The sequence below is a fragment of the Mus musculus genome, chromosome 8 (genome assembly GCF_000001635.26).
Source record: "Mus musculus strain C57BL/6J chromosome 8, GRCm38.p6 C57BL/6J".
Taxonomy (NCBI): domain Eukaryota; kingdom Metazoa; phylum Chordata; class Mammalia; order Rodentia; family Muridae; genus Mus; species Mus musculus.
Window position 1 is genome coordinate 25,907,738 of NC_000074.6, and position 25,140 is coordinate 25,932,877.

General features: G+C 44.3%; 1 protein-coding gene across 7 annotated transcripts in view; it reads left to right on the top strand.

Annotated features, from left to right (window-relative positions):
* The window catches only part of Kcnu1 (potassium channel, subfamily U, member 1), an 89,317-nt gene that overhangs the window by 59,111 nt on the left and 5,066 nt on the right, over positions 1 to 25,140 (top strand). For 5 of the 7 annotated variants that reach the window (XR_003947236.1, XM_017312583.1, NM_008432.3 and 2 more), the window contains 6 exons: positions 3,113 to 3,209; positions 5,847 to 6,071; positions 10,552 to 10,738; positions 11,847 to 11,924; positions 13,683 to 13,822; positions 24,503 to 24,697. Coding sequence is in view for 5 of the 7 variants with exons in the window: in XM_017312583.1 (XP_017168072.1) it covers positions 3,113 to 3,209; positions 5,847 to 6,071; positions 10,552 to 10,738; positions 11,847 to 11,924; positions 13,683 to 13,822; positions 24,503 to 24,697 (922 nt within the window). In the remaining 2 variants the exon portion in view is untranslated. Of the gene's footprint in view, positions 1 to 3,112; positions 3,210 to 4,222; positions 4,282 to 5,846; positions 6,072 to 10,551; positions 10,739 to 11,846; positions 11,925 to 13,682; positions 13,823 to 24,502; positions 24,698 to 25,140 lie in introns of all 7 variants that reach the window. The other 2 variants (XR_003947237.1, XM_017312582.1) reach the window with 2 other exon arrangements.

Below are 25,140 nucleotides of genomic sequence, written 5' to 3' on the forward strand. Positions count from 1 at the left end.
AATGGGCCCTCCACCCTTGATCACTAATTGAGAGGCATTTCCTCAAGGGAGGCTCCTTTCTCTGTGATAACTCCAGCCTGTGTCAGGTTGACACACAAAATCAGCTAGTACAGCAGGTCAATCTAAAAGGTTTATCATTCCTAATTTTAATGAAATTAGCTCTGTGTTATATAGGCAACGTTTCAGCTTAGCGAGAATAATCATCTAGGAAGATCTTTAATGACTGAGAATTTTGCTCACTTAAGGGTAAATATCATGCTATCAATGAAACATAAACTATTATGACAACATTATAATATATGACCAACATGGTGGATTTTTAAATGATTGCATGATACTAAGTATATAAGAGCTTCACTTCTATAGCCTCGATATAAAACAATGTGAAAGTCTCTCAAAAATAAAATACACACGGGATCTGATAATCTGATTTCTGACTATTTGGCTAGAGAGAATGAAATTGGTATCTCAAATGATTCCTTTGGTTGTAGCTTTTGTCACAGTGGACAAACTGTGGGACCCGAGATTAAAGATGAAAGGGGAAAAATGTAACACGTATCCTTATCTGTCCACACTGGAATGGAGTCACACTTTTTGCTAGTTTTTGTTTGTTTTGTTGAGACAGGATCTTACTTTGTATGAAGACCAGAGTGCCTTCGAACTCATAGAGATCTGCCTGCCTCTGCCTCTCAAGTGAAGGGATGAAAGGTGTGCGCCACCTCACCCAGAGAGATTCATATCTTATCAAGAAGGCAATCCTGCCCTTTGGGAGAACATGGGTGGACTTCAAGGGTGTGTAAATGCTCTCACATGCACATAAAATCTAAAGTGAGCGCACAGAAAACCTGATAGTGACTGCCAGCCACGGGGCTATGGCAAAATAAAGGATGTCAGCCAAGTGTGTAACAACAACAAGATAACAACCACAAGCATATTTCTCACTACATATATGCCTCAGTGTGGTAATACAGTTTCTGCTTTGTGATTCTGGGGATGGAAACCCAGAGTCTAGCACATGCTAGACAAATGCTCTACCACTTAGCGTATTCCTGGCCTCCTAGTGTAGTAATCAGGTTCATACTTGGGAAAATAGGGGACATGAGTGAATTAATAATAATAATAATTAATAATGAGGTTTCACATGTTTCTGATATCAAACACGCTTCTTTGCAATGAGTCGTTGGTCTGGTTTGAGGCTTCTGGCTTCTGCTACACTCTCAATACTGGATCCACACCAGGACTTTTCTTCGACATCCCATTGTTGCCCTGTCATGGAGATCCTGTCGCTTTAGTTCTTCACACACTCCAGCAGTTCATCAATAGGGTAGATGTTGGGGTAGGCCAACTCAAAGCCTTGGATCTAGGTCTGGGTGGTAGCTGAGTTGGTCAGCCTGCTAACTCTCCGGCATTCACACTGCTAGGGCTAGCTCTCCCACTTTGCCCTGACAAGAGGTGGGGCAGGCTGTCCTGCCTGCTGCAGGTAGTGAGGGTCAGGGAAAGCAGGAGCTATAGCTCTTGTGCCCGCACCACTGCATAACCTTTGAGGTCTGGGGTCACTCTGAGGCTCTCATGCCCTCCTGTGCTCAAGAGCTTAGGGCTGACTCACCCTTCCCATGCCACCAGCTCCCAGGAAAGGTGAAGGGCCTGCTTTCCCAAGTGCAGCCTCAAGGAGTGGGGCTAGCGCTCCCACACTGCCCAGGTTTCTCAGCACCCTCACATCTCCAGTTCTGCCTCTCTTCACTGTGCACACAGGGATTTGTGTCTCTTTCTCTCCCATCCACCATGTCCTAGTTCATATTAGTGGGGCACGGGCCTCTGGGTGTCTTCCGCTCCACCTGAGCTTTGCTGTATAGTGGCGGGCAGGGCCTTTGCCCCTCATTTTCCTATTCTGTGTGATGAACAAGGAGATGGCCCAAGGCACAAATGCAAGAAAGGGTGTCCTTATTCATCTGTCCTGAATCAGGCTGGGGGTTACTGAACATATCTCACTCTCTGTTCCAGACAGATCCAGGGGACACACACCTGTTTTGTTTGGTTGTTTTTTAATTTTTTTTTTTTTTAATTTTTGTTTTGAGACAAAGGCTCACAATGTAGACCAGGCTGGCCTCGAACTCACAGAAATGCCCCTGCTTCTGCCTCCCGAATGCTGGGATTAAAGGTATGAACCATTGGACAGATATCTTTACGGTTGATATCTAGTTCGTTTTTGTTGATGAATTTTAAAGCAAGGTAGGTTCCTATGAAAAACCCAGAGCTTAAGAACAATAACCCGGCCTTTGGATCCCTTAGAGAGGCAGCAGACACGTGCCACTTCCGGGGCTGTTTGTACGGTCTGGGGGCTCTTCCCTTGGTCCTGATTCCTTGTTCCTCCCGGAAGTGGTGGGGTGGGGAGGCGGTGAGCATTGCCGATCTCCTGGACCCCTTTTCTGATGCTATTCCCACTCTCCTCACCGGTGACGGCATTCAGCCTCCGCCACATTCAACCTTCTCCTTGCTGCTCCTGCATTTCCGCTTGGCTGGGAATGGTGGGGGCGGGGAGAGGGCGAACATGCTCAATCTCTCCACATCAGGGTCCTGTGGCCCTTTTCTGCTATACCGTCCATAGCCTGCTGGGTTCACTCTTCTCCCTGCCTGCTGGGTTCTGTCTCTGCTGCATCCAGTCACAGCTGTGCACGGCCCATGATCCTGGCCACGTGAGAGAGGGTGGGGTGGGGGATGAACGTCCATTTGCCTCTCCAGGTTCGGCGATCATGGCTCCGCTCACGTTCTCCATTCTGGCCACTGAATTCAGCGTTGATTATGGTCCCAGCAGTGCAGTCTCCCACAGGGAGACTCTCTCTACCTCAGACCTTGTGTCTCTCGTTTCTCTGGACCTAATTTGCTGTGTCCCACCAGTCCATATATGGGAGAGTTGGCGTATTTCGAGCAAGAGCATCCTCTAACCTAAGCCTTAAGTGGAAGCTTTGCAATTTATTAGCTATACATCAATATGCTCCCAGCTCCCTTAGGGTTAGAAGGAACCATGTGACTGGAGCAGGTCAATGAGCTATGGCTCCAACCTTAGCGTTATCACCCATGTTTCCTGAACATTCTCTTCACTCTCTCTGCTTAGACCAACGACAAACGACACAGTGGATGATACCGACATGCTGGACAGCAGTGGCATGTTTCACTGGTGCAGAGCAATGCCCTTGGACAAGGTGGTTCTGGTAGGTCACCACACCTCAGAGTCCCAGTGACAGAAGTCCTTTGGAGGGTGAAGAATGACCTGTGCATCATAAGGAGCACTCGGCTCTTTTGTAAACCATTAATTCAGAAGGAAAGATACATCAGCCACACACATCACCGACCACGAGGCATGACACAAAGACTGGGTAGCGGTATGCTGGGGTTAAAATGCATGTCGCTTTACCTATGAGGTCCTTCTTTGAGCGGTTTATCTGAAGTAATGACTTCTGACAATGCTTTCCTGAAACCTAGCAAATCTAAAGGTGCCAGATAAACATATTTACTACAGTGTACATGTTTACAACTTAACACATTCACTTAAAAAAAAAAAAAAGAGGAATCTGTTAAACGCTGCCTCCCCTCACCCCTGACCCTGAGCCTTGTAGATGTTGTAGTTCTGCGCTCAAGCAGATACCCTTCCCATCTACAACTACCTAATAATTATAACTATTTCCTTGATTTTCAAAAGCACTTAAGTACACATACCATTCCCCCTATACCCCATCTCGGTGGTTCAATGCCAGTATCCTGACAGGACATGTCCCAATATTTATAAAACCTGACCCCCCCTATTTGATCAGAATCATTACTCTCTCGGAGCTGTGATAGCAGCAGGAAGACTCCTCCAGCTGCCAAACCAGTATCTCAGCAGTTCCATCCGTGCTCAGTAAACATCCACGGAGCATGCTCAGTAAATATCCACGGAGCATGCTCAGTAAACATCCACGGAGCAGAAGCCAGACGTGTTTTCAACAGAGAGCAGGTTTTTAAGAAAAGCTGAGAGGTTGGATCCAGATGGGCACATTGATGAGAAGCAGGGAGCGGGGTGGGGGTGGGGGGTGGGAGAGAGGGCTTTTATTAGATCACACTCATTAAGCACACAAACAAATCTTTCTACCTCCCTTACAATGCTAGTTATAGAATGCATGGAGCTCAGAGCGAGTGTTTGCTGTTGCTTTTATTATTGCTTAGGGCTTTGAATTTTTCCTCCCAGGAATGGAATGCCCAGATGTTTAAAAACTGGACTTTGAACTTGGTTCTTCTTGTACAAAGGTAAAGGACTCATTTTAGGTTAATTTGAACAAAGGACTGTCTAACAAACAATCTCTCTTAACTGGGAGATAGAGTTTGCCATTGTCAGTTGGAGAAAGGGGCTTCCAGGGCTGTGTCTGTAGATGAAGTCTGCTGTGGATCGTATTTCTAGCTGTTCAGTTCTCCCCAGAAGAGCAACTGCTAGACTTCAGGCATGTTGCATGAGATTTCATTAGAGGCTTCATTACTCATGTGAAATTTAAATACATTTAACTCAGTCTCTACCAACATTCAGGGGTCCTCTTTTTAAAAAAATTTCTGAGCTTTGGGGAGGGGGTAGTAGGGCACACCTTTAACGCCAGCACTTAGGAGGCAAAGATGGGTGGGCCTCTGAGTTAGAGGCCAGCTTGATCTGCATAATGAGATCTAGGCCAGCCAAGGCTACCTGTGAGATGCTATCTCAAAACATACAAACACAGACACAGACATACACACACACACACATTAGAGCAATGGCTCAGCAGTGAAGAACACGACTACTTCAGAGGACCCAAGTACCTATCTGATGTCTCAGATCTGTCCATAACTCCAGTTCCAGGAGATCTAATACCCCCTTCTGACCTGTGGGCATAATACACACATGTAGGCAATATACACAAAACATAAAGTAATGAAATATCTTTATAAAATATTTTAAATTAGCACACAAATAAACAACCTAGGAGCTTAATAAAAATTGAGCTTGATTAATATCCATTGAACAGTGCTCTACTTTCAACTTTGCACATTTAAAGACATTGAAGGCCACAAAAGTTAGAGCAGTTGGCTCAGCTAAGACAGGCAGAATACAAAGTCAAGACTCTTTGCTACATTGTCACCTAGTCCTCTGTCACTTCCCACTGCCACAAGAGATGCCTGTTCTCTGAGAGAAATCACTCTTTGTCTTCAGTAACTTTGTAGTTTTTAGTGTCTCTAAGAATCTGGGGGAAATCCTAATCTAAACGTGTCTTTTACATGTCATTTTGTTTCCAATTTAGAGATATAGAGAATTTGCCTATTGATAATAGCATGAAATACATTAAATATTTGGGATTAAATGAAGTTTTAAAATATGATTTCTTTAAGCGTGTGTGTGTGTGTGCACATGCATCTACCACATGTGTGTGGGTACTCATGGAGGCTAAAAGAGGGCATCAGGTACCCTGGATCTGGAGTTACAGGCAGTTGTGAGGCGCCCAAGGTGGGTGCTGGGAACTGAACATCAGAAGAGCATCGAGTGGTTTAACTTCATGATGGATTTCCTTGACTTGGTAAAGAATTTGTCAAGTCAGTTCAGTATATTAGATGTAATCATATGAATTTACTGAGGGTCAACCATTCTTGATACATGAAAAGGAAATTTCACTATGAGAACCCATTGAACACCGCAACATGATGTACAGTTTAATATAACTTCCCAGGTTCTCTTGAACAGATAGGTTTAGCAATGGGACTTGGAGGTCTCTGATTTTTTTATTTAATCATATACTATTATATATATATATATATATCTTACCTTAACCTGATTCTGGCATGTGTATCCTTAGAAACGAAGTGAGAAGGCAAAACACGAGTTTCAGAACCACATTGTAGTATGCGTGTTTGGAGATGCCCAATGTACCCTGGTGGGGCTTCGGAATTTCGTGATGCCCCTGAGAGCCAGCAACTACACCCGGCAGGAGCTGAAGGACATTGTTTTTATTGGGTCTCTGGAGTACTTCCAGAGAGAATGGCGATTTCTCCGAAACTTTCCCAAGATACACATTATGCCTGTAAGTATCACATGAGGATAAGAGTACTAGTATTACTAACAATAGTAATAACATTTATAGTTTACAGTTATACGGCACCTGCTATGTGACAGAGCAGCTAAATTGTTTACCTGTTGGGAACTAACTGGGTGTGTGTGTAGGGGAAAGTGGGGGAAGGGAGGAGCCCACATCCGGTCAGAGTTCCTCCTATGCTCTGGGCAAGCGAACGTGAGAGGGCTGCCAGACGCTTTCCACTTGGCCCAGGTGGGCATCTTAGCCACTGACCTCCACTCAGCGGGGGGTGGACAAGGGGCAGCTCCCAATACCAGGGGCCCCAGGGCAATACTCTCAGCCCCGGGATTATGGGAGAGAGGGCAGAGGGAGAGAGGTTCCCACACAGGCGAGAGTCCATAGTCCGGGCCTTGACTGGAGCACAGGAAGGCCTTCCATTGGGAGATTAGAAATGGCTCATTAGGAGAAAGCCTATCCCATCGTCCAAGTGCAGTGGGCCTTGATGAACAGAGACAGTCTATGGTTTTAGAGCTTTGCTGTAGAAAGGCAGGGGGAAAGGAGAGAAGGTGGAGAGAGTGAGAGAGAGAGAGAGAGAGAGAGAGAGAGAGAACATGGCCAAGAGGAGAAGGGGGAAAAGGAGAGAGAGAAGAAAGGCTAGAGTAAGAGGGAGAGAGGGAGAAGAAGAGGGAGAGGAGAGGAGAGGAGAGGAGAGGAGAGGAGAGGAGAGGAGAGGAGAGCAAGAGAGCAAGGGAGGTGGGGCCAAGCAGCCTCTCTTATGGTGGGCTGTTATCTTACTGTTGCTAGGTAACTGGGGAGGAGTGTAGCCTGAAGGTCAGAAGCTTGCAACATTGTCTACATGACTACTAGCCACGCTTCTCCTGTGGGGGCTGTGGGGGCGGTAACTTCGATAGGAGCCTTGAGTCCAGGAGACATGTGGGAATACCTACCATGCTATATAGGTGAATTATCACCACTGGGTCCAAGGGTTCAGACCTCAGCTCTATTGGAGACCAGACTGTCTGTGTATAGCCCAATGCCCCACATTTACCTACATTCACTTATTTATAGTCAAGTGGAGTAGAATATAAAGATGCTGAATGTTAGGTGTGGGAGCAGTAGGTTTCCAAGTAGGTAGCTTGTCCAATATTATAGGGAATGTGAGTGGAATGAGTAGAATTTAAATCCAGACATTACAGCTCCCAAGTTTCTGTTCAGCCCACCATGTTTTATGGTCTGTGTACAAATGGGATCTTTCCCCCGTGTTTGTGAGTCTGTCTGCTTCTCCCTTGATGGTTAAACCTGAGCCGGCTGGCTGGGCTCTGACCATCCCATCTTTTCTGGACACATCTTACATGGAACACAGTTGCACGCGGGCCATCACAGGGAAAATACAGAGAGGGGCTGGGTCTCCATCGAAATGGACCTGTGGTTGGAACGGCATTTTGCCACTGTGACTGGGCTGAGAGGTGGGACCTAAAGGAAGTGATTGGGTGTGAGGACTCTGCTCCCATAATGTGGTGACGCTGTTCCCTGGAATGGGGCTAGCTGCTCAGGGAGTGGTTCCTGATGAAAGGGACAGTTGGCCTCCTGCCCTGTCCTGTGTGTGGCATGTCATCCCCCACATTCCACACTAAGATGCAGCAGGAAGGCCCTTGCATCATTGGTCCTTCCATCTTAGATTTCCTAGACTCCAGAACTATGAGAAGTGAATTTCTTTTCTTTGTAAATTACTCAGTCTGTGGCATTCTGTTACAGAAGCCGAAGAATGAGCTAAGGCAGAACACAGTGAGTGGGTAGCATGTGGATGATATTTTATTTGTATTTCACATTCAGAGGTTTGTATCGGGAACCATTTCCCTGGATGTAAAGTCCATAATGGGCACTGTGAAATGCATTTTAACTTTTAATGAAATAATACTGGCAGTGTGTAAAAAATACTGATTCTCTAAAAAGCCAACTGGATTTTGTTTTGTTTTGTTTTGTTTAAAAAAAAAAAGCCACAAAGTTCCCTGCTCCTCCCAGTTTCATTCTGCACAACAGGAGAGAAGGTACCCAGAAGTCTCCAGCCTTAGCTAGTGTCGGGAGTGATCAGTGTTAGACACCGACGCTGCGACAGACCTGACCATGTTTGGGGGAGGGTTGTGGAAGGACGCTGGGACTTTGGGCTGAAGAAGCCACTGAGTGGTCAGAGCTTAATGAACGTTGTTGGAACTTTGAAGATAATGCTGGGAGTGGCGTAGCCACTGGAGGAGGCTTGTGGAGTTTCAGAAGGAATGTGCAGAGCCCATTAAAGATTCTGTTGGCACTGTTTGATACTTTGTGCTTTAAGTATCTGTGGTTCTGGTGACTGGGATTGTAGAACTGGCAATGGTTAAAAAGAGACCAGAACCACTGAGCTGAAATGTTGGCTTCACTGGGGCAATTGATCCTGGTGTGCTAGAGCCAAGAAGTAGGTCGTGATTAGGAAAAGACCAGCATCACTGAGGGACATAAATCTGGGATAATTTCCTCGGGCTCAGCACATAGAAGCTGTGGCTCTGAGGAGGCCAAGGCTATACCTTATGCTGGCAGTTGAACTTGGTAATGTGTAAGATTCTCCTTCATAGTACTGGTTTGGAAGCATGAAGGGGTTGTGGAGACTTGTCATTGTGAGAGGATAGTAGAGGCCACTGGGAAGGTGCACCCTCAGTTGAAGTCTCGGGATTGAAGGAATCACAGAGAGAAGTTGAGGCTTAACACCATGTAGCATGTTAGAGTCCCCGAAGAGAGCCTCAGAGGAGCTATTGGTGACTGTATAACCCAGCTGCAGCAGGAGATTCCTAGATGAGAAACCCCCATTACCTAGGACAACTACCAAGTACGGTAGCAGCTGTGGCGTGAAGCTGGCCTGGGCCCATGAGGTGAGCTGTCTGTTCTATCCCAAACCCATTGGAGCCTAGGTGATCATTCTAGGAAGTCTGAATTATACACTGTTGGGTTTCATTTTGATTTGATTTGATTCTATGCTCTGAATCTTCCTGGAGCAGGAAAGTATTTAACTTAATGTTTTGTTTTATAGGATCCATGGTTAAGAGATGTCAGATATTTTGCAGAGGTTTTGAACATTGGCAAGGGACTAGGGATGTTTTAAAGAGACTGAACTTTTCAAGACCATGGGACTTTTGAAATCATTTACGCTTTATATTGCGATATATGAATTTTGGGGGATGAACAAGAAAGGAACGGTTATGGATTGATAAGCGATGTGTGTGTGTGTGTCCAGCTGACAAGGGGTCAATTGTGCTGGCTAGTTTTTTTGTCACCTTGTCACAAGCTGCAGTCACTTGGGAAGAGGGAACCTCAAATGAGAAAATGCCCCCACCAGATTGGCCTATGGTAAAACCTGTGGTAAATCTCCTTGGTTGGTGATTGATGTGGGAGGGCCACTTTGGGTGGTCCCACCTCTGGGCTGGTGGTCCTTGGTACAGTAAGAAAGCAGGCCGAGTAAGCCTTGAGGAGTAAGATATCAAGAAGCACTTCTCTAAGGCCTCTGCTTCAGTTCCTGCCTCTGGGTTCCTACCCTGCTTGAGTTCCTGTCTTGACTTCCCTTTCCAGTGGACTGTAATGTGTAAGTATAAACCCTTTCCTCTCCAAGTTGCTTTTGGTCTTGGTGTCTCAGCACAGCAATAGAAATGCGAACTAAGACAAACCCCCAAGCATCTTAAAGGTGGGGCTACATTGCTAGCTATTTGGAGAACACAAGTGTGATGATGGGCTTCTTGCAAGGGTGGGAGATATAGAATTAGCCTTTAGCTCCAGGGTCTCTCTCTCTCTCTCTCTCTCTCTCTCTCTCTCTCTCTCTCTCTCTCTCCCACCTTTTTCATCACCATGATCACCTTTTACATTGTCTTGCTTGAGTTATTGGGATGGATTTTTTAAAAATTTAATTTAATTTCATGTGTATTGATGAGAGAGTGTCCAAGCCCCTGGAACTGGAGTTATAGAGTTGTGAGCTCCCTTGTGAGTACTGGGGATTGAACTTGGGTCCTCTGGAAGGGCAGCCAGTGTTCCTAACCACTAGACCATCTCTCCAACCCCCAAATACTTTTTGTTGTTGTTGTTGTTTGTTTTTCGAGACAGTGTTTCTTTATGTAGACCTGGATGTCCTGGAACTCTCTCTGTAGACAAGGCTGGCCTCAAATTCACAGAGATCACCTACTTCTGCCTCCTGAGTGCTGAGGTTAAAGGCATATGTCACCTCTGCATCTGCATCAAAATGGATTTTTGCTCCCCATTTTCTCATCCAAATTCATCCTCTGTGAGGGGTCAGTGGCACCACTTCATAGTAAGATAGTAACTATTGATCAGCACAATGTATCAGACAGCAGAGCCCTACATTTTAGTCAAGCCAGCAGAGACTTCAGCTAAAAACTACATCCAAAAAGACACGGCATCATGAACCTTGATGGCCTTCTGACAACCTCTTCATAACATGAACTTCTCTCTGTAGGGATCTGCACTCTACATGGGAGATCTGATTGCAGTCAATGTAGAGCAGTGCTCTATGTGCGTCATCTTAGCCACACCCTACAAGGCACTGAGCAGCCAGATTCTGGTGGACACAGAGGCCATCATGGCCACCCTCAACATCCAGTCCCTGCGGATCACCAGTCCTACTCCAGGGTCTTCAAAGTCAGGTCAGAACAATGCCAGACCTCCTGGGCAGGCCCATGGGAAGCTTGAAGGGTTTCCAGTAAAGCTCTGATTACTATCTGTCACATTGTGGGCTGGAGGTGGGGGTGGGGGAGGTTGGCAAACCTAGGCAGTGAACTGATAGATGATAGCATACATGATAATTAAGTTTCTTATATAGCAGGACTCTGTATAGTTACCTGTTCCATCAAAGACCATCTGTTACAGAATGCCAAGGGATTCCAGGTAGAGGCAGCCAGGCTCTCAGAGTTGGGGAGATGCAAGCAATATCATCTAGAGGATCTTGACTGGCAGCTAGCACTAGGAGCAGAAGCCTGTTGTAAGGTCTCCAGGGTGCTCAGGAAACAGCCACAGTTTATCATTCCCTACCTGAATATTCTGTAAGAGATTTAATGTGACACAAGGCTTCAAATGACTGAGATACTACTCAAACTACTACTTGGAGACTCCTCTTCTCTCTCTCTTTCACACACACACACACACACACACACACACACACACACACACACACACACACACCATCCCTCTTTTATAAAAGGAAGAGACCAAATACAGTCAATCTTCCATCAAGGGTCACACACACACACACACACACACACACCATCCCTCTTTTATAAAAGGAAGAGACCAAATACAGTCAATCTTCCATCAAGGGTTCTGCATCTGTCAATTCAACCCACCAGAGACAGAGGCTATTCAAGGGAAAATGTGTCTACATTAAACATCTAAACCTTTACAGACCTTGCCTGGCTGTTCTTTAAGCCTCACCATCATAGCTATTTATACTGTTAGGTATTGTAGGCCACCTGAGATAATGTGAGCATCTTGGGAGCTGCTTTGGTGATATGCAAATAACTATGGTATTTCCTGAGAAAGGGCTTACACATCCAAGGATCGGTATTTACAGGGGCTCCAATCTTTGTAGATGTCAAGGGGGCAATTATAATATTCTTTTCTTAATATAGAATTGAATTTGGGGTTTGGACCAGAAAGTAACTTTGCTGAGAGAAAGCATTGGGTCACATGGAATTACTGTACATCTAAGTTTTATGAGCTGTTTATTTGTGCTTGTTGTCTCTTTATTGTCTGTAGAAGTAAAGCCATCATCTGCCTTTGATAGTAAAGAAAGGAAGCAAAGATACAAACAGATCCCCATTCTCACTGAACTGAGTAAGTTGTGTTTCAAGCGGAAATTGATGGGAGAGACTTTTATGGTGCATAGCTGATGTCTCAAGCTCTTTCTAGATTCACAGTCAGGGAATTGAGGAACCAGAAAGTGCCCCAGCAACCTTTTGGGACTGCTTGGATGTCTCCTTGGGCTTCTATCCAGCTGAGGATGCCATCCATGGAAAGTTGTTCTAATATCTGAACCAATATCTGTCAGTCAACTTGCAATCACCCTGAAGCTTAGCTGGCTGCAAGTTTAATGTATATCTTCCATTTTAACCCTTTCTAACTTTTTTTTTGTTTTTGTTTTTGTTGTTGTTGTTGTTGTTTTTGGTTGTTTTTTGTTTTTTGGGTTGTTTTGGTGTGTTTTGGTTTGTTTTGGTTTTTTTGAGACAGGGTTTCTCTGTGTAGCCCTGGCTGTCCTGGAACTAACTCTGTAGACCAGGCTCCCCTTGAACTCAGAAATCCGCCTGCCTCTGCCTCCCAAGTGCTGGGATTAAAGGCATGTGCCACCACTGCCCAGCTTTTCTTTCTTTCTTTTTTTAAAAAGCATTTGTTTTTGTTTTGTTTTGTTTTGTTTTGTTTTGAGGGAGTCAGATCTCATTACGGATGGTTCTGAGCCGCCATGTGGTTGCTGGGATTTGAACTCAGGACCATTGAAAGTACAGTCAGTGCTCTTAACAGCTGAGCCGTCTCTCAACCCCATCTCTAACTTCTAAGATACAATACATTAAATGTACAATTAGAAAAGACGGTAAATAAAGGTGGTGGGCAGGAGATGAGGTATAGTGTTCAACCACTCAGCAGGGACCACAGCCAAAGACCTTCTGGAAGTAGACAGCCACCATCTCATTAGCTAGCAAGTCACCTGCTGACGACTGCTCAGTCTTTGCTCTTCTTTGCTGGAAAGGTTGGGTTGAAATGGGAGCTTCAGGTCTGGCTTTGGTATAGCATATGCCGCCTAAAGGAGAATGAGGAAGAATTTTGAGGCCACTGGTTTAAATGACCCAGCAGAATAAAGACAAAGTCAAATGGTGTATGTATATGTAGGTTAGATGACAAAAGTTGAAATTCTCCTCTCACCACAGGGGTCCCAGGGATCAAACTCATCATCAAGCTTGGCAACAGTGATTTCAGCCTCTAAGACTTCTCTCCACACCCTGCTTTGTTTTCTGTGACAGGCCTCATTGGCCTGGAACTCACTAAATGAGCAAATGTGGCTGGACAGAGAGCCCCAGGGACCACCAGCCTCTATTTTTTTTTTCTTCCCAGCACTGGGACTATAAAGATACTCCACCATGCCCAGCTGCTCATTGTTTTCATTTTTGTTATTATTTTAATTTATGTGTATGGGTGTTTTGCCTGCATGCCTATGTATCAGGCATATGCCTACGGCTCACAGAGGCCAAAAGAAGAGTGTGAGGTTTCCTGGAACTGGAGTTCCAGACAGTCATAATCCACCTTGTGGATGCTGGGAAATGAACCCAGGTCCTCTGGAAGAACAACCAGTGTTCTTAACTGCTGAGCTGTCTTTTCAGCCCCATGGCCTTTTAAAAGTAAACTCTTGGCTCAAACAGCTCTTCCTGCTCTTGTAATAAGTAGTTTACCGATCGACTTCTAGGGCGTGAAAGGAAGAAACGCCCATGGGACACTCTTCCCCTCGGAGCTTTTGTCTGCCACAAAGGACTGGGCTTAGGAATACAGGCAACAATCTCTCTTTTGCCATGTGCACTGGCCTTGCCTTTCAATCTTGTCTTGCAGAGAATCCCTCCAACATCCACTTTATTGAGCAGATGGGCGGACTGGATGGAATGCTCAAAGGGACTAGCTTGCATCTCAGCACTTCTTTCTCCACCGGTGCTGTCTTTTCAGACACCTTCTTGGATTCTCTCCTGGCCACGGTAGGTGCAGATAAGCCAGAGTGTCCCCCGTCCCCCAGGAACAAGCCCCTCATGGAGAGACCACAGCTCACTGTTCTAAGCCCCTTTAAGAATTTCCCAAAAGGTAATTTGTCTACAGGCATTCTTTCAGGTTTTCACATTTTCAAGACGACAGTCCTGGTGCAGGTATCCCATATGCTTGGAGGATCAGAACTATCTCAGGCAGCGTTTCCATTGCTATGAAGAGACACCATGACCAAGGCAACTCTTTTGAAGGACAACATTTAATTGGGGCTGGCTCACAGGTTCCGTGGTTCAGTCCATTCTCATCACGGTGGGAAGCATGGCAGCATCCAGGCAGGCATGGTGCTGGAGAAGTAGCTAAGAATTCTACATCTTGATCTGAAAGCAGCTAGGAAGAGTGTCATCCACAGAGGGCAGAGCTTGAACACTAGGAGCCCTCAAAGCCCACACTCACAAAGAGTGACTTCTTCCAATAAGGCAACGCCTGTTCGAACAAGGCCATGCCTCTTAGTAGTGGCACTTCCCATGGGCCAAGCATATTCGAGTTTGGTCCACAGGGACCAAACTTGAATCTTCACATTCGTCCACACAGAGCAGGCTCCTTGGTGTCAGATCTCTATAGATCATGTAGAGCCCAGTCATTTCTGTAGACATCACCATAAAGGGACCCAAGCCTTTCAAGGGAAAAGGCTTGGCCTTGAGTAGGTGCCAGGAGCCTCCAAGCCTGGGTAGGGTAAAGATGGTGCACAGAGTCGGATTATGGTGTAGCTTTAAAGACTGAGGTCTCTGGATGTTCTAACTATTCTGAAATGCTGATAGCTTCTTAAAAAGTCCTAAAAACTTTATTGCTCATTTTGAGAGTTAAAAGCCTCTGACTTAGGCGATTGACACCTGTAGCCTAACAGCGGGGGGGGGGGGGGGGGGGGAGGAGAAGGGGGGATTAAGCAATGTGTGTCCTTTGTTCTATCTAAGTAGGAACTGCTCAGCTCTAACTTTCAGCCTGCTAGTAGTCTGGAAGTTGCAGGAAGAAAAAGGGACACGTTGAAAAGTGATTATTGCCATTTATTTCTAAGTTTTAAAAAAGTTACCTATGAAAGTTTTCTAAGAAAAGGGGAAAAACATATAGATCTTAAGCGGGGCAAGGGAAAAATTTTCTCTCACTCTTCTCTTTGGAGCAATAAACTTCTATTAAACCAGGAGAAGAGAATAACCATCGCAGAAGGAAATACTTTTACATAAGCGAATATACATAAACTCACAGACGTTTATATACAGATTCACGCATGTGCATTTATACATTCCTATTCAATCCAGTTGGGCTCAGCTTGCATAGGTTATCATAATTACACACACACACTCACACACACACTCACTCTCTCTCACACACACACTCACATACACTCACACACACACACACACACACACACATACACACACACACACACACCTATACTTACATATGCATTTGGAGTAAAAGATCAAGCATCAGTTCGGAAAGAACTAACTCATTCTCATTCTGGATGAAAACGAGCTCCAATCTTTATTGCATAGTGAAAGAAAAAGCCTCTACCCTTTTTAATGCTAAATGAATTAAACTCGTTTGTAAGAAGAAGCTTTGTTCCTTAAATAAGATTAACCTGCTTGCTATTAAGAAAGGCCCTGTTCTGTCCCATGGCGAGGAGAAGCCTGCCTGCTCCTTCTGCTCTCTGTAGCTTCATTTTTCCTCTTTCCCTCTGCATTCTGCACATTTCTCTCTTAGGTTTTTTGGTTATATTATCTATAGCTTCTAAGTTACTCCACTCTGCATTCTCCTTCTAATCTTGCTCTCTTCTCCTGCGCTGGTGTCACAACAATGTTCTTACTCTCGATGTCTTTTCTCTCAATGCTATGCCTATACTTCTAAGTTCTTTAGTTCAGTTCTGTCTAAAAAGTGTTCTGTCTAAAAAAATTCTCCTCAGCCCAGTTCCTCTGACTCTTCTCTTGTCCTCAGCACTTATACATCTTTCAGAATACATGATTACATGTTAAAAAGTTCATTACAAATTCACACATAAAATCAAATCATAAATTGAAGTAGAAGTTTACAACAGAGAATGTTTACATGCATATCCATTAGGAGTACTAGCTAAACGTTCATCATTGGCCACAGCTCCACAGGTTCATTGAAAGTTAAAAACCATAACTAAGCCGGGCGTGGTGGTGCACGCCTTTAATCCCAGCACTCGGGAGGCAGAGGCAGGTGGATTTCTGAGTTCGAGGCCAGCCTGGTCTACAAAGTGAGTTCCAGGACAGCCAAGACTATACAGAGAAACCCTGTCTCAAAAAACCAAAAACCAAAAACCAAAACAAAACAAAAAAGAAACCATAACTAAGTTATTTGTAATGTTTTGTATAGATAAACCCAGTCGATATTTTATCTTCTGTCCTAGCACCAATAATAAATTGTTAGTTCCCTTTTTATGACCTTTGGTTAATTGTTTTACAACCTCTTGGAATGTGCTCTGAGTAGGAGAAAGTCTGGTTTCTATCTAGAAGCAATTAACTGGTGACACATGGGAGACTGGCAGAGTTCTCATTGCAGTTTTGACCATCAGAAAAGGACCTAATAACAGTCTACTATAAAAGAGCTTAATAAATACTGATATAATTTTAGGAATTCTTATAGGATCATGATTAAGAATTAGGAAGTCATCTATTTGTCTATATAGCATCACTGCAAGACAGTACATCTTCATAGTTCTGTAGCGATCTGCTCAGAAGGGGTGGGCTAATACCTAGTGGTTATTATATATGTTTAATAATAACAGGAAAAGCATATTGATAGCAGGAATCTTTCCTAAGATGATTTACTCCTGGGTCTTGCCTGTCAGAGCTTTGTCCTAGATATAATCCAATGTGAAGTCATTTCAGGAAGATCACCTGCTAGGCATTAGCTTGTCCTATGATGGGTCCTGACAGGTAGGAATGTGAAGTTTGTTCAGGTCTAAGCCAAATCTTGTGCATTTCTCCTGTCTTGGGATCCATTTTAAGCACTTGGTGATTGGTTCTTTGGCAGTGATCAGATGACTGGCATCCATTACAGGATTCCCAGAAGTAGAGTTTACTCTGAAAGAGCAACTGAACACCTACACTGTGCTGGTCACTGTTCAAGGATGTAGCAGTGACTGATTTAAATACGGATAACTAATGATGTAGAAAGAATGTATAAAAAGGCAAAAGTCAGGGGAGATAGGGAATATGAAGTGTAGGGAAAGGGTGTCAGTTATAACCAGGGAAGGGGATTCTGAAGAGTTAAGCGCATCATAATCTAGATGAGGGTAGACACCACTCAGAGCCTTGGAGAAGAATGTTTCAGGCAGGGGTAAGGTAAGAGCATGCCCTGGACATCTGAGGAGTTGTCTAAGACCCAGAGAGTCAGTGTACAGCCATTTCGGAATGACTTTGGGAACTCATGGAAGGAGTCGGTGTAAGCCAGTGCCTCAGATTGCTCCCTCTGGGATTTTTCAAGAGAAGGTTACAAAACACGGATCTTAAGTGCACACAGCTCTGAGGAAAGGCTGATAAACATTCTGCTTTCTGCAGTTCCACAAAAGAGAAGGCATTGTTCCTGAGTTGAGTGGATGTCCCAAATGCATTACACACATGGTAGAGCATGACTGGATAGGCATAGTCTCTCTATGTCCTCAGCGCCATTTAGTACTGAATCACATGGCTCTCCTCCCCTTAGCCACAGGGAACATCACAAAAACCCCACTGTGCTCTCAGATAGATAGCTCTACCTTGGTATTAGAACACTGAAACCAGGGACAGGCTATCAAGTTCCCGAAGGGTAAGCAACATTAACCCCTGGCCAAGCCAGACATATTTGTGTTGAAGAGAATCAAGTCAGGTTCTTTTTCTGAGCTAACTCATGTTAACATTGTGTAACTGGATCTCACCAATGTGTCAGTTAACTTTTTAACAATTAAACCAGGATAGGAGGCAGAGGTGACTGTTGATGAACTTGACCTGCCAAAAAGAAACATTGTAGATGGGTTGTAGCTCTCTGCTCTCTGCAGATACTCTTAGGCTGCAGATTAATTCTCATTCATTATGAGTGTGGAATACCCATAAGCGAGTCAGTCTGTCATCATCCTCATCATCCACAAGAATGGGGTCTTGATTGAGAAGAGTGTCCCATAACTAATGTCCCACCACCTAAGAGTTCTGCACTGAACTATGTGGTATCCATACATGCTTTCAAGGGATATATTGTAACCATGGCTAGCAGGAGAGATGGAAAGTATTGGAATAGTAGAAATTTTATGAAGGATTGTATAATATAAGCCATCATAGGAGACTCATTTTTATGTAGTCTGGAACTAGACATTGGCACCATGGCTCAGGGATGCCTCCAGTCACTCCCTATGTGGACTTGGTCTTGCATAGTCTGAGTACAACATAACGTGTCTTTATTGTACCAGTGGGTTTTAGTCAGTGGAAGAGATTGACATCATCCTGGGGTTGGGGGCAAGAGAAATAGGCTATATAAAACCTCAGAAGAGGGGCTGGAGAGATGGCTCAGCGGTTAAGAGCACTGACTGCTCTTCCAAAGTTCCTGAGTTCAATTCTCAGCAACCACATGGTGGCTCACAACCATCTGTAATAGGATCTGATGCCTTCTTCTGGTATGTCTAAAAACAGCTACAGTGTATTCACATAAATATAATAAATAAATCTTTAAAAAAAAACAAAAACAACTCAGAAGAAGTATTCTAAAGCCCATGGTGATGTCTATGGGAAAGAGACAAGGCCAAGAAAGTATGCTCTATATAAGTGTTTGTCATATGAGGTCAAAAGCAACACTGGCCATCAGCTAAACCTTAATGTTTCTTAGCACTACACATTCAATTTAGAACTGTGTCTTGGTTAAAGGGATAAGGCAGCAACCCCCCCCTCCCCCCCCAAAAAAAGCTAGGTGTGGCGCACACCTTTAATTCCAGAAGTAGGTGGATTTCTGAGTTCGAGGCCAACCTGGTCTACAGAGTGAGTTCCAGGACAGCCAGGGCTACACAGAGAAACCCTGTCTCGAAAAACAAATTAAAACAAACAAACAAAACCAACCAAACAAAAAAAAGGCACAGGCAGCAATGGAGCATCAGTGTAGAGTCATCCTTATGCCAAGGAGACTAGCTTAGGTCTTGAACCACTAGACACCTACCTGGTGCCTTCTGTTCCAGCTATTAAATCTTAAAGATATGTGGCTGGGGTAGGTACTCCTAACAGCCAAACCAGGTCTCCAGCCCAAAATATGTTATTTCTAAAACATGTGTATGTGTTGGGGTGAGAGGTATGTGCATGTGAGTGTGGGTACCCACAGAGACCAGAAGAGGGCACCAGATCCCCTGGAACTAGAGCTATAGGTGGTAAGAATTGCTTATCATAGATTTCAGTTGGTTAACTTTAGTGGTTCATTGACCAAGAATTTTGTTTTGTTTTGTTTTGTTTTGTTTTGTTTTGTTTTGTTTTTCAAGACAGGGTTTCTCTGTATAGCTCTGGCTGTCCTGGAACTCACTCTGTAGACCAGGCTGGCCTCGAACTCAGAAATCCACCTGCCTCTGTCTCCCGAGTGCTGGGATAAAAGGCATGCACCACCACGCCCAGCTAAGAATTTTTTTTTTTTAATTTCTCAGTTTCTTCTTTGGTCTCCTCTTCATCACTGAGTAATGAGCTTTTAATCTCTGTGAGTTTGTGTTGTTACTCGAGGTGTGTTTGCTGTTGATATTTATTGCATTGTGGTCACATGGAATACATAGAATTATCTCAGTTTTTATGTCCTTATTGAGCTTCGTTTTGTGTCCCAGTATGTGGTCTATTTTAGTGGAACTTCCATGGAGTACGGAGTCCATTGTACGTTCTTTGGTGCTTGGATGGTGTTTTAGTTAGGGTTTTACTGCTGTGAACAGATACCATGACCAAGGCAAGTCTTATAAAAAACAACATTTAATTGGGGCTGGCTTACAGGTTCAGAGGTTCAGTCCATTATCATCAAGGTGGGAGCATGGCAGCATCCAGGCAGGCATGGTGCAGGCAGAGGTGAAAGTTCTATGTCTTCATCCAAAGGCTGCTAGTGTTAGACTGACTCTCAGGCAACTAGGGTGAAGGTCTTAAGCCCACACCCACAGAGACACACCTTCTCCAACCAGGTCATGCCTATTCCAACAAGGCCACACCTCCAAATGGTGCCACTCCCTGGTCCAAGAATATACAAACCATGACAGGTAGGTTACTCGGTCACTGTTAGAACCGTTTGATATATGGTATAATTTGGTTCTAATGATTCTTTTTATTCATTGTCCAGACAACTACCACTGATATCTGTGGTAGAATGTGGGGTATTGAAATTGTCCACTACCAGCCGGGCGTGGTGGCACATGTCTTTAATCCCAGCACTTGGGAGGCAGAGGCAGGCGGATTTCTGAGTTTGAGGTCAGCCTGGTCTACAAAGTGAGTTCCAGGACAGCCAGGGCTATACAGAAACCCTGGTTTGAAAATCCAAAAAGGAAAAAAAAAAAAAAAAAGAAAAAAAAGAAATTGCCCACTACCAGTGAGTTGGGATTAATCTGTGTCTTGAACTACAATAGTATATCTGGTTCCTCCCAGCTTAGCTCTGAGAATGGATACCACCAACCCCTCCCCCAGCCTGCCCAAGAGCTGTGGCCCTAGAGCTTCTGCCTACAGTCTGGCCACTCCCAGCTTCCTCCTTTGTCCCTCCTGGCTAGCTTTGCCAATGGCCAGCTACAATGGCGCTCCCAGCTTCTCTGGGCTTCGCTTTGCCAAGCCACCATCAATGACTTGGCTTCTCTCTCTCTCTGCCCACCTTTGCTCCATGGAAGAAAAACATTCAGAGAGCTTTATAAGTTTAGAACTTGTGATGACACAGTTGCTGGGTACAGGATCTCCTGCCCTAAACTTACCCACTAACCCGTCTCAGCTAGCATATATCAGTCCAGCTGCTTCTAACTACCCCAAGATCTTTCGTGGTTGTTGTGCGCTTCTTGTTCCAAAGCCCGACTGAAAAGGCCTCTTTTCTTTCCCAAAGTCCCTTTTCCTCCTGGGACCCAGAAGTCCCACCTTTATCCTTTGTCCAGCAATTGGCTCCCACCTTCTTGACTGACAAAATCAAAAGCCAATTAGGGAATCAGCACATCTCTTCCCTACACACTTCTTATGAAATTGGGTATGTCAGAGTTTGGTGCATACGCGTTTAGGATTATAATGCCCTTCTGATTAATTTTTCTCTGTAGTGGGGTAAAGTGTCCTTTATTTCTTCTGATTGGGTTTGACTTGAGATGAGGATAGCAGTGTTTGCTCATTTCTGGTCCCGTTACTTGGAGTTCTTCTTCCATCCTTCCACACTTAGGTGATGCCATCCTTGACATTCTCATAGACAATGAAACTATCATTTTCTCCTTTCTTTGTTTCTTTCCTTTTGAGTTTTCAAAACAGAGTTTCCTTCTATAGTCCTGGCTGTCCTGGAACTCACTTTATAGACCAGGCTGGCCTTGAACTCACAGAAGTCCGACTGCCTCTCCTCAGCCTCCCAAACTTGTGTAATCCCCAGACAAGCACGGGAGAGCAAGGCCACATAGGGATTCATCATCAACTGAACTCAATACACTGAATAGGTGAAACTCCAGATGAGGACTCAAGATTTTCAGTAAAGACCTGCAGGAGAAGACAAATGGCAGATAAGTCTCATCCCGGGCCCTTGGTTGGGAGGTGGCATTGAGAACAATGCCAGCAGGCTGGACAGGAGAGACTCAAAGTCAGCCAGATTTAGTAAATGTTCTTACTAAAGAATATTTAGTAAGAACATCAATATTTTAAGAACAAAACCAGAAATGTCAGAAGTGAAAAAATGATTAAATAAAAACAATGTATTTTTTTCCTTAGCATATTCTTTAAAAAAAAAACCAATTTTTATTAGCTATTTTCTTCATTTACATTTACATTTCAAATGCTATCCCCAAAGCGCCCCCTATACCCTCCCCGTTTCCTACTCCCCAACCCACCCACTCCTGCTTCCTGGCCCTGGCATTCCCCTGTACTGGGGCATATGATCTTCGCAAGGCCACAGGCCTCTCCTCCCAATGGTGGCCGACTAGGCCACCCTCTGCTACATATGCAGCTAGAGACACGAGCTCTGGGGGTACTGGTTAGTTCATATTGATGAAAAAGAAAAAAAAAACCACAATGTAGCGTATCCTGAGAGTTCTAAAATTTTCACCGCCACCGGGAAAGTGAAGGTTAAACTGCTCTCAAAGTTTGTCTTGCTCTGGAAATGACCACAAAGGCTGGCCAGGGTGTAGGGAATGTTGCGCCTTATTCAGAGCTTCCAGATATATAAATTTCTGCAGAATCTATGGAAATCAGGATGGAGGCTTCCCCCAAATTTAAAACTCTGGATTGAAGAAGTCTCAGTGGTTATGAGTTCCTGTGCAGCTGCAGGGCCTAGAGTTTAATTTCAGCATCTACATAATAGGCTGAGTGTTGATCCATGAGCTCCTGATTGTGAGGGAGACAGGAGAATTTGCTGGCTGCTGGGTGCCAAGACCATACAAGCTAATGGGGCAGAGACCGAACCTCCCTCCCAAGGCATAAGGCCAAGAGAGATAGGATTGTACCCTGTTCCTCCTTTGAGCCTCCACATTTACACAGGAGCATGGACCATCACTTGTGTTTGTGTGCGTGCATGTGTGTGTGTGTGTGTGTTTGTGTCTTTTACACATATACACACAGGGAAAAAACTTTGAATGATCTTTATTATTTAAAAAAAAAAAACTTGCATCAAGCAGAAGAGGAAGGTGGATCTCTGTGAGTTCAAGGTTAGTCCAGTCCACAGAGTGAGTTCCAGGATGGACAGGGCTACACAAAGAAACCATGTCTTGAAACACACACACACACACACACACACACACACACACAAATAAAAACATCACACAGCAATTTTCAGACTCAAAGACCATACAAACTTAAGGAACTCATATATTCAACGGACTCCAAGCCAATACACTACAGAAATACACATCCATTTTTCTAGTTGTGCTATTCACAACAGTTGAAAAACAAAACCAGCCAAATACTTATCAACGCACCAATGAGTGAACACAGCGTGCCACATAAGCACAATGGAATTTTTTTTTTATGCAGCCATAAAGAAAAATGGAGTAATGGCTTTCACAGGACAATGTGTGCACTTATGTGTTAAGTGGAATAAGGCAAATGCAGAAAGACAAATACCATATGCAAAACCTAAAGAGGTGTGTGTGTGTGTGTGTGTGTTTAGGTCATGAAACAATCATGAGAGGGGAGAATGATATTTAAGGGCTATGGGGAATGTACAGAGTAGTAGAATACGTAATAGGAAATTAAGGACTAACTGGGGGAGAAAGGGAACCAGCTGGATAATGGAGGTGCATGGGAGGACAGGTGGGATGGGAGGACAGGGGAGCAAATATATATATATAAAGACACATACACGCACAGATACCATTACAAAACCCATTCCTATGTCCTGTCAACCTAAAAAATAAACAATAAATAAAACTCTTAGAAAATCCACATTCAGCCAGCTTGAGAAAATCTACTATGTATGAAAGATTGTGGCAGAGATTCCGGAGAAGGCAGTTTATGGAGGCACATCGGACCCTCAGACTGTCTAGACTCAAGCTTGTTTTAGTATGAGAACTTGTCCCCAGTTACTCTTTTGGATTCGTGGATGGAAAATGTCTGGTTCGAATAAGAGTAACCCTCATAGGCTCATATATTTGAGTGTTTAGTCATCGAGGAGTGGTACCATTTGAAAGGATTAAAAGGATTAGTAGGTATAGCCTTGCTGAAGGAAGTGTGTCACTGGGGGTGGGCCCTATATCTTTCTATCTGCCTATGGGTAAGGATGTAGAACTCTCAGCTCCTCCAGCACCATGTCTGCCTGTGTCACCATGCTCCCTACCATGATGACAATGGACTAACCTCTGAAACTGTAAGCCAGCCCACAAGTAAGTGCTTCCTTTGACATGCATTGGCTTGATCATGGTGTCTCTTCACAGCAATACAACAATGACTAAGACAACAAAGATTCTACAACCCCACTTATCTTACAGCTATAACTGTTTCTGTGCTGAAAATGACTATGGGAACCCCTTGTGCCTATGAGTAACACCACTGTGTAGCTTTAAATAGGCCATTATTCAGAGGAATATTAGTAGATTCACATCCAAAAGGCCTCAAAAATAATTGACAAAAAAAATGTCAGGGAAAATTCCAGGAAAAAGCTGTCTCGTTATTTATATATACATTTCACAAATGTACATTGATGATCTGTAGGGTATTAATAGCTGGTCATGTACAGAGGGAGAGAACTCTGGGACGTCGGCTTCATGGCTCATTTCTTAGTGTCTACGCCATAGGAACGAGACCCACTCCACTGTTTTGTTCTCCCTGCTTTGACTAATCCACCTCCATACCCAAACTTCCAACTTGCAGTCGATTTTGATAGCCACAATGAAGATCAGTGTTCTGCACCATCAGGACCATTTCACACGGTGATGCTCATTGAATCTCCATGTCCCAATGCCTGTACAATTCATGTGTTGGCCCTTGTAATTTCACACATGGCTTGTCCTTACTTTCCAGTCCTTCTACAATTACCATGTCGTGGAATTACTTCAGATGCTAGTGACTGGAGGCATAAGCTCTGAGATGGAACACTATTTGGTTAAGGAGAAGCCCTATAAGACAACTGACGACTATGAGGCAATCAAGTCTGGGAGGACGCGGTGTAAGCTGGGACTCCTCTCTTTAGACCAAACCGTTCTATCAGGCATTAATGTGAGTTCTACTCTTCGTGTAAAGCATTTTCCTACATCCTTAGCCCTCTGTGCTTATGGAAACAGGTTTATTGGGTTCATAGATAACTTGACAACCCAGGAATAATAATTGGGAAATACTTAACACAATATAGCACTATAACTTCAGAGCGCCTGCGCACAGTATGTTTTTATCAGTTGAGTTTATTCTCTGGGACAATCTCAAGAGGTAGAGGATGCAGTTGCTTTCTCTGCCCTCCAGCTGAGGATGCAAGCAGCATCTGAGAGGCCCAACACTATGTCTGAATGTGTCCCCTATAGATCCCATATTGGAAACTCATGCAACCGTGTTGAATGAAGGGTGAGCCTATTACAGATGATTATTTGACGGACCATAATGGACTAGGCATCACTAGCAGGAGTAGGTTTTCAGTTGAAGGTGGCCTCGACTTCCTTCTCCCTTCT